At 35.4% G+C, this 9,656-nt stretch overlaps 2 protein-coding genes across 4 annotated transcripts; one reads left to right on the plus strand and one right to left on the minus strand.

Annotated features, from left to right (window-relative positions):
* Positions 1-392: 392 nt before the first annotated feature.
* LOC124460327 lies at positions 393-1,969 on the plus strand. Of its 3 annotated transcripts, none has more exons than XM_047010875.1 (2): positions 393-1,723; positions 1,791-1,969. In XM_047010875.1, exons 1-2 carry the CDS (start codon positions 452-454, stop codon positions 1,812-1,814), a joined length of 1,296 nt encoding a protein of 431 aa, XP_046866831.1. In that variant the 5' UTR covers positions 393-451; the 3' UTR covers positions 1,815-1,969. The 3 variants fall into 3 exon arrangements, with proteins under 3 accessions (XP_046866831.1, XP_046866833.1, XP_046866832.1); XM_047010877.1 differs by having other exon boundaries at positions 1,806-1,969; XM_047010876.1 differs by having other exon boundaries at positions 394-1,723; positions 1,779-1,969.
* Positions 1,970-6,711: 4,742 nt separating this feature from the next.
* Positions 6,712-7,411, minus strand: LOC6642124 (FUN14 domain-containing protein 1A). The gene is made up of 2 exons (XM_002065361.4): positions 7,240-7,411; positions 6,712-7,178 (listed from the first exon to the last, which is right to left on the minus strand). Exons 1-2 carry the CDS (start codon positions 7,265-7,267, stop codon positions 6,799-6,801), a joined length of 408 nt encoding a protein of 135 aa, XP_002065397.2. The 5' UTR covers positions 7,268-7,411; the 3' UTR covers positions 6,712-6,798.
* Between the last annotated feature and the right edge of the window lie 2,245 nt (positions 7,412-9,656).

Consider the following 9,656-nt stretch of genomic DNA (forward strand, 5'->3'; position numbering starts at 1 on the left):
CGTGCTATGTGAGCGAGTGAGTGTGGGCTTCAATGTTTCGATTTAAATTGGCTTTCATTTTGTTTTGTTGCTTGTTTTGCCTTTACATACATATGACCGACCACACTGGCATATTTATTTGTGCCTTACTCGAAAAGTCACAACAAAACGAAACAAAAATTATACATAGAAGCCAATTCTTTCTCGGCCACATGTCAAATATGTAGCAGGCTTGCTCACTTAAGACGGTAGTACCTCTCTCTCATGTCTCAGAGAGAGAACATGCTCGTCTCTAAATGAGAGCGAAGTACGAGAGAGCGTCGAGTCAGTCTGGGTTGAACGAGCTTGCAAATCGGTCGTGCTAACGAGGATAAAAATCATAGATCACACTTACATATAATAAATACATATATATAAACAATTCAACCGAAACAGCCTATTACAATATCAGAAGTGGTCCTAACCCAAAACTATGAGTAACGCAGTTCAAGTATCCGATTTAACCCTCGACCAACTAAAACAATGGCTAGCAACTTTAAACATGCCAACAAACGGCTCAAGAAATGAATTAGTGCTTCGTCTGTATAGTGTGCCAGTCGAAACACGTGGTCATGCCCCACCTGGTTGGAACGAACATGATAATTCAGAGCATAATTTAGACGACATCCAATTGATGCGGCCTAACCCAGACCAATTAAATGAAGCGTCAATTGGCGACGCAATTCCGAGAAGCGTACAACAAGAAGCGGTGAACTCCAATTTCAACAACAACAACGATGTCGCGTTGGTTCAACAATTGCTACAACAACTTCAACTGCTGATTCCTAGAATCGAGCATGGTCACGATTTGGGCAGATCTTTCCAGAATTTGGAAAACAATGGCAACGCCACTGGCAATGTTATCGATAACAATGTAGCTAATGAGAATATCGATGACAGCAGCATTCCCATCCATGGCAACGCCACAGTCGAAGCCACCAACCAATACTCTGGCAACTCAAACGGCGAATCGATGGGTATAGCTTTTTCACTGGCGAAGGAAGTATTGATGGACTTCAACGGCGAGTCGTGCTCCAAAAAGTGGGTGGCTCAGCTAAAAAATATCGGTGAAGTGTATAACATAGGCAACACTCACTTACGAATGCTATTCATTTGCAAGATGAAAGGCAAGGCGCATTCATGGCTTCATTCGGAGGTTACACGTATTCGCGAGCCAGTAGCAGTACTATGCGAACAGTTAATGGCAGCTTTTGGAGAGAAGATGTCCAAGTCACAAATGCGTCGTCATTTCGAACAGCGTAATTGGAAGTTTGGCGAAAAGTTTGCAGTTTATCTGGACGACAAACTAATGTTAGCCAACAATATTAACATCGATGAAGAGGAGCTCCTTGATAAAGTTATCGAGGGTATACCTGACAAGGGATTACGCACTCAAGCACGGATCCAATGTTTCGCCAACCCTAAGCATATGTTAGCTGCTTTCGCTGAGATACATCTAGAGGACATTCGACGCGCAACTAAAGATGAAAACGAAACTAGCAGAGCAAACAAGCTCCAAGAGATGCGCTGTCGTAGATGTAACATTAGAGGACACCTGGTGAAGGACTGCAACAGGCCGGACCGTGTACCAGGCTCTTGTTTCATCTGTGGATCCATGGAGCATTGGGCGGCCAAATGTCCAGATAGGAAGGGCAGCCGTGAAACTAATGGACTCAACCGTACGAACCAGAGCAGCAACAATTTCGTAAGAGAATTCATTATACATTTTGTAGATTCGCCAAGTAATTCCTTTATTGCAGCGTGCCTCATAGATTCGGGGAGTCCAGTTTCCTTAATCAAGAAGAAACATTTACCTAATCATTCATATCTTTATTCTGTCGAGCAATCTTATCAAGGGCTAAATGGAAGTCCTCTCATTACATTGGGAAAATTACTATGTTACGTTGTGAAAAATTCAATAAAGATTTACTTTTATTTACTCGTTATCCCAGACGAATCTATGAGTCGCGATGTAATTTTTGGAAGGGATTTTTTGACATCATGTAATCTTAAATTAGATTTAGATTCTTTTGAAAAAAGTGCGCTAGTAACTTCTCAAAGCCACGATAACGTAAGAAAAGTTAATTTTAAAGAAATTGGAATGTTGACGTCAGAACATATGGAAAATGAAATTGTTAATATAAGTGTAACGGGTAATACAGAAAACAAAAATATTAATGCAAATGATAAAATTAATACAGAAAATGTTAATGCAGATAAGGAAATTATTGAATACAATGTTGTTAACAAAAGGACATGCATAGATAAAGAAATGACTTTAGAGTTTGAAAAGAATATAATTAAAGGTACAAATGAGGAAAAGTATAGGATTGAAGAAATTAAATTAAAGGAACCCCGTAGTGAGTCTGAAACAAATATGGAAGATAACTTTGAGAGGAGAATGTTAGAAATTTTTTACATCGACAATGGAAACCCAGAACCAGAATACGTGATCGGTGAAAACATAGATTATAAAACGGCTAAGAGTTTTGATAAGCTAGTCAGGGATAGGTATGTGAATGCGCAAAGACCGGATAAGCCGAATATCAGATGTGAAATGAAATTAAACCTAGAAAATTGCAAACCATTTAGTTACGCACCAAGACGGTTATCATATTCTGAAAAGGAAAAACTACAGAAATTGTTAGATGAATATATAAGAGAAGAAATTATCAGACCAAGCGATTCGGAGTATGCGTCTCCAGTAGTGTTAGTGAAAAAGAAAACAGGGGACATCAGATTATGCATAGATTTCCGAAAACTGAACAAGATGATTATCAAGGACAACTATCCGTTACCATTGATCGACGATCTATTAGACAGACTAGTCAACAAGCGTGTTTTTTCCAAATTAGATCTTAAAAATGGGTATTTTCATGTATTCGTCGATAAAGAGTCAGTAAAATACACGTCTTTCATCACGCCGCTTGGTCAATACGAGTTCCTAAGAATGCCAATGGGGATCAAGAATGCATCACATGTTTTCCAAAGGTTTATAAACCGAATTTTTGAAGACATGGTCAGAAAAGGGCAGGTCCTAGTATACATGGATGATATAATGATAGCCAGTGCAAATACAACCGAGCACCTACAGACTCTAGAAGAAGTTTTTGATAGGTTAGTAAGAAACAAATTAAGACTACGAATGGACAAATGCGAGTTTTTCATGTCAAGTATAAAATACCTGGGATATAAAATCACAGAAAACAAAATATGTGCTGACGATAAAGGTTTGGATGCAGTAAAAAACTTTCCAGTGCCAGGCAATGTACACGCAGTGAAAAGTTTCTTAGGTTTGTGCTCCTACTTTAGAAGATTTATAAAAGACTTTTCCATCATCGCTAAACCTATGTACGACTTGATGAAAAAAGACAAAGAATTTCAATTCGGAAAAGAGGAATTAGAATGCTTTCTCAACTTGAAGCAAATACTATTGGAAGCACCAGTATTGGCGATATATGACCCCAGAGACGATACAGAGCTTCATTGTGATGCAAGCGCATTAGGTTTTGGGGCGGTCTTATTACAAAAGAAAGCGGATAAAAAACTACACCCAATATTTTATTTTTCGAAGAGAACAAGCGAGGTTGAGTCGAAGTATCACAGTTTTGAACTCGAAACGTTAGCGATTGTGTACTCCCTGCGCAGATTTAGGATTTATGTCCAAGGAAAGAAATTTAAAATTTTAACTGACTGCAATTCTCTGACTCTTACACTAAATAAGATAGAATTAAACCCTAGGATCGCGAGATGGGCCCTTGAACTCCAAGAGTACGACTACGAGTTAGCACATAGATCAGGGAAGCAAATGCAGCACGTAGACGCGTTAAGCAGATGCACCAATATCATGGTAATAGAACCGAATAGCTTCGAGCACAACCTAGTTATTTGCCAAGCAAAAGATTTAGAACTGAAAAAAATAAAGGAAATGCTAGAAAAATCAGAGCACAAATTGTTTGAAATGAGAAACGGAGTATTATACCGAAAGTCCAATGACAAGAAAATATTGTTCTACGTTCCAAAAGAAATGGAAAATCACGTTTTATACAAATACCACGATGAATTAGGCCATGTAGGTAGAGACAAAATGTTGGACGCAATAGGCAAAAGTTATTGGTTCCCAAGTCTTAAGGATAAAGCAACGAGACATATAGAAAATTGTCTCAGATGCATAGCATTCTCACCTAAATGCGGCAAAGGCGATGGATTTCTGAACAGTATACCAAAAGGCGATAAACCTTTCGAGTTAATCCATATTGATCACTATGGACCAATAGAAGCTGGAAGGTCTAAAAAACACATACTTGCAGTAGTAGACGGTTTTACGAAATTCGTTAGGCTATATACAACAAAAACCACAAAAACAAAAGAAGCAATAGATGCTTTAAAAGCGTATTTTAGAAGTTATAGCAGGCCGAAATGCATAATATCTGACAGAGGGAGTTGTTTTACTTCGTCTGAATTCGAATCCTTTTTGGTTGAACAAAAGGTGCAGCACGTTAAAATAGCAACGGGTTCCCCTCAGGCCAATGGGCAAGTAGAAAGAATAAACAGGACTCTAGGGCCTATGCTGGCAAAGTTGACAGATCCAGATAAGGGGAATTACTGGGATACGGTTGTCGAAAACGTAGAGTATGCTTTAAATAATACAATTCACAGAAGTATAAAACAGTACCCCAGTATAATGTTATTTGGCATAGAACAAAGAGGAGTAGTTACAGACGAACTGAAAGAAGAGATTAAAGAGCTAAGAAATACAGAAAATCAAATAAACCTTGAAATGATAAGAAAGAATGCAGCGTTAAACCAGCAAAAAGCACAAGCATATAATGAAAGGTATTACAATAGTAAAAGAACAGGGCAAAAAGAATATAAAATAGGGGACTATGTCATGGTTAAAAATTTCGACAGTACAACGGGAATATCTCGAAAATTAATACCAAAAAACAAAGGACCATATGTAGTAGATAAAGTACTGAAAAACAACAGATTTTTACTGAAAGATGTAGAGGGATTTCAACTTTCCCGTAACCCGTATCAGGGAGTATGGTGTGGCCAAAATATTAAGCCCTGGTTAAGAACTTGAAATAGTTGACTTTAATGTAATCATAAACTTTTGTTTTAATAATTGATATAAGATGTATATAAAAGAAAAATGTATGTAATAGTTTGTAAAATATAAACAAAAAAAAAATGTGTATAGCTCGTAAGATATGAAAAAAATGTATACCACCCAAGATCAGGAGATCTTATTTTGTCAGGACGGCCGAATTGTAGCAGGCTTGCTCACTTAAGACGGTAGTACCTCTCTCTCATGTCTCAGAGAGAGAACATGCTCGTCTCTAAATGAGAGCGAAGTACGAGAGAGCGTCGAGTCAGTCTGGGTTGAACGAGCTTGCAAATCGGTCGTGCTAACGAGGATAAAAATCATAGATCACACTTACATATAATAAATACATATATATAAACAATTCAACCGAAACAGCCTATTACAAATAGTTGTACAAACGTGACATTCATGGTCATGTTTATATGCAAGCAACTTGCTTCGTCCATTTGGCCATAATTGTTATTGATTTTTATTACTTAAATTTCTGAGTACCCAACACAGACAATATATTTCGAGTGAAATCGTTTTAATCTGTGCTTCCTCAAGTTTATACACTTGAGTATTAAACTGTCTTTCAGTTTGGCTGAAAGGGTTTTCTTAGATTGAGATTAGATTTTAAATAGCTTCATAACCCATATCAGATTTGCAACATGTTTGGATATGGCTAAAGTGGATTAACGATTTATGATAAAGTATCATACTATTTAACTTAATAGTAGGTTCTTGTAAATGACAAACATGTGCGGAGGTTTATGTTCTTATTTTGATGCGGATGTGGATATATATTGTAAGTCAATTCGATCTAAAAGGAATAAAGTTTAATTTCCGTCACTGTTCAAATGTTCGCAAAGTGATCTATTTAAGATAGACGCTTTTAGAAATCAGAAGTGTCTAGGCAAAGTCACTTTTGAAATTGATTTTCAAAAAGTGTAGCATACTTATTCGGGTCGTAAATGTTTTCATTTGCAGTTCATATTAATAATCCCCAATTTTCCTTATTACAGATTGATAACCGATCGGAATCTACAATATTTGTATTTAAATCAAAAGTTTTAAAAAAACTGGTACATAATTAAAAATTTAGTTTTCTGATTTAGCCAAACTCTTAATGCAAAATGTTTCTGTAATAAAAATTTTCATTGAATTTTTGTGAGTAAAATTTTTGAAATTGAATAAGCGAAGAAATATCGCATAACCTCACACTCTTCAAGTCACGCCCATTCATTTTCAGTTGCCTCTTCTTTGGGTATGAAAAACTTTCCTTATGCATAAATTTGCTTTCATGCCATGAAACAAAATTGAAATGTTTAAAAGCGCATGAAAATGTTGTTACAACTTTCAAGTTTCTTTTTTCTGTATGCCTGTGGAAAAACTTTTAATATATGTATACATGTGTGTATGTGTGTGTGTGTGTATTGGTATGCGTGTTGTTTATGTGAGAGGTTCGCTTAGTTGTTAAGAGAATTAGTAGAAAATTTTCCAGGCTTTTGTTTGTAGAAGCAGCAACAGAGAGAAAATAAAACCAACAAGAAAGCGACATTTGATAAGCGAAATAATTAGATTTATTTAGAAATCAAAAAAAATTTATTGTATATATGTATTGTATATGTATATATGTAGTTCTATGTGATGAAGTAAAAAGACCAATATTCGTAATCGTTTTCTATGCTTTAGGCTAAGCCGAAACCCAAAAAGAATCCACCAACAAAAGATATACAAAACCGGCCACTGGTAGCAACTAATTTCTTGACCTTATTCTTTAGTTGATCCTGATCAGAAGTATCCAATTCAATGCCTCTCACTCTGGCATTGGATGCACCGGTATTCTGAATGGCTGCTAGTCCCCGATTCGAGCGATTGTCTAGAACCCTGTTCCAATCCGTTTTGATTATGCCCGACTGCATGGCCAACTCGAAAATCAGTATGGACCCACCAATACTAACGGCCACCATTTTGCCAACCTTAAGCAGCACAAAACCAGTTAGAGCGCCGCTTGCAGCGCCAGCCACAATTTGTACATAAGGTGAACTTCTGCTCAGTTCATCGACAGCTGAGATCGGACTTAAGTTGAATGGCATTCTTTTAATTAAATAATTTTCCTTTCTACGTACTTGCTTTCACAACATCCAAATCGCACATTTTTAATTTGCCCTTCTCTTCGTCTTCCTTTGATTATTGCAGTTTTGCAGGTAGAGATTGAAAAAAATATCAAACCAAAATAAAATTCAAAATTTTTTTACATTTAATTTCCCCACTCAATTTGACGGCAATTTCAAAGCAGCTAAATCTACTTTTACCACCCCAGGCCAGTATAGTCTGGCCGGTTGACTACCAGACCGTGGCAGAGAACAACACAAAATATGAATAAAATAAACATCAAAGTTAATTTTGTGTATGCGATTTTGGCCAAAATTATTCACCTTAAATACTTGATGACTTTTAATTAAATTTAAATGGTCTTTAAACTGAAAAACAGCTTACCAAAATATTGCCATGAATTCATTCAACAATTTGCCAAAATATTTCCACCAGCACGTATCAATTAGGCAAACAAATTGGCAGCATATCAAAACAGTTTGCTTTGGTTTGCAATTAGTTTCTAAATATGTTGCAAAATTATTTGTTACGCACTAGGGTTTATCAGTGTAACTCGAAATATACCACTTAGAGTAGTTAGTTAATGAAATACTACCGCAAATTAAACATACATATTATCACAAGTTATTAGGTGTAGTCCTTAGCTTAACTGTTTTTTTAGAAATTAGTTTATTTGAATATTTTACATAATATAAGTTAGACTATAGTATATAGAATAGGTTACATAATCGAAAATATAGTTCTCTCTCACTCGAAGGCTATATTACAATAATTATAATTGATTTAAAGCAAAAAGATTTTAGTCTTCAAGTAATATGAATCTCAAAGATTAACTCATTATTTTTTATGATTTTGGATTATAAATTTTATTACCTTTCCCCGTAATGAGTACCCCTAATAGAATTTTAGGCAACATTTTAATTATTCGTTGTGCATTTTATTTAAATTTTTGGAGGGCACAAATACAAAGCGATAAATGTTTATGCAATAAAGCAAAATAAACTACTCATAAAACTAATTAATTGGTTGATGTGTTTATCCAGTTATAAGTGAATTTATAAATTAATAACATTGATTAGAATATCTTGTTATATTTTTCGATTGAGTTTTCCTTCTAAAAAGCTTTAATGTGTGTATAATTAAAGGTAAAGTCGATGTGCAAAATTCGATTGCCCCCAAAAAACTAAGAACTATTGGCCTCTTCTCGTTGAGTGCATTTGCCGAATTTTTGTATATCACTTTTTAGCGGTTGATGCATGTATGAGTAGGGGTGGAGGCAGTTTTATTTAATTTATCGTTCAATTATGCGCCCAACCACGCCCATTGCAGCTAGAAGAGTGCTAGGTGTTTTTCCGGCTATCAGAAACTCGCAATCAAATTAACAATGGGCACGCAAATTGCCACAAATGACTGCGGAAAATGTTTTTGGCTCTTACGGCTATTCAACTGTTTTTCATAGATAATCTAAGCCTCTGAGAGATAGAGAGGGAGAGGGGAAGTGAGTGGCAATGAGAGTATTGCTAAAGTGTTTGAACATTTAAATTGACATTAATGGAGAAGGGGAAGATGTGAAATTGTCTTGGACACTGAAAACAAAAAACCCCAAACACACATGAAATATAAATGAAACTGAATGGAAGTTGACCATAAAATGTGCAGTTCAAATGTGCGAAAAACTAACAAAAACCAAAAAAAAAAACCATTAGATATAGAGATATATGTAGGTGGAAATGGGAAACGTGTTGTCCATGTGGTTTAGATTTTTCTCAAAAAGAGATACTGTACACTGCAGAATGAGGGACAGAGAGAAAGAGATAGAGGGAGATAGAGAGAGAGAGTGATAGAGAGAGAGAGAAAAATATCTATATATGTTTTCCATAAAAATCCGCCTTTAGCAATGGGTGGAGCAAGTTGAAATCGCACTTTTCTTTGCGCTTTGATTTTATGGGAATAGTTGAATGAAGATATTCTCGTTTTCTTTGCATTCAGAACGTGAGTTGGTAGAAAAATCGTATTTTCTTCATCGTTTATTTGTATTCCGAAGTTGATGTGTATTATCTTAAGCAAATTAATGAGAAAATAAAAACTTTTCAAACAAATCGAATATTTGTATTTCAATCGTAAAGTTTTCAAGACCATCAAGTTATAACGATAATTTAAGCGACTATATAACAGATAAGACATCTGTCAAAATTCAAGTTTTTTCTTTAGATACTTTTCCAATCAAGATGTGTAAAAGTAATAAATAACTCATTTATTTATGATAAAGCCAACCGATCTTAAAAGTTAATAATATTCTAGTCTATCTTCTTATCTTTTGCTTAAATAAAAGATTCTACGAGGTTAAATTGATAGAAAACACCTTACGGGTGCATTGGGAACATGTTTTTATTGTATGAATGTTCACTTGTAGATTTTAGATTTTAGATTA

This window comes from Drosophila willistoni, assembly GCF_018902025.1.
Source record: "Drosophila willistoni isolate 14030-0811.24 chromosome 2R unlocalized genomic scaffold, UCI_dwil_1.1 Seg167, whole genome shotgun sequence".
In the NCBI taxonomy this organism is placed as follows: domain Eukaryota; kingdom Metazoa; phylum Arthropoda; class Insecta; order Diptera; family Drosophilidae; genus Drosophila; species Drosophila willistoni.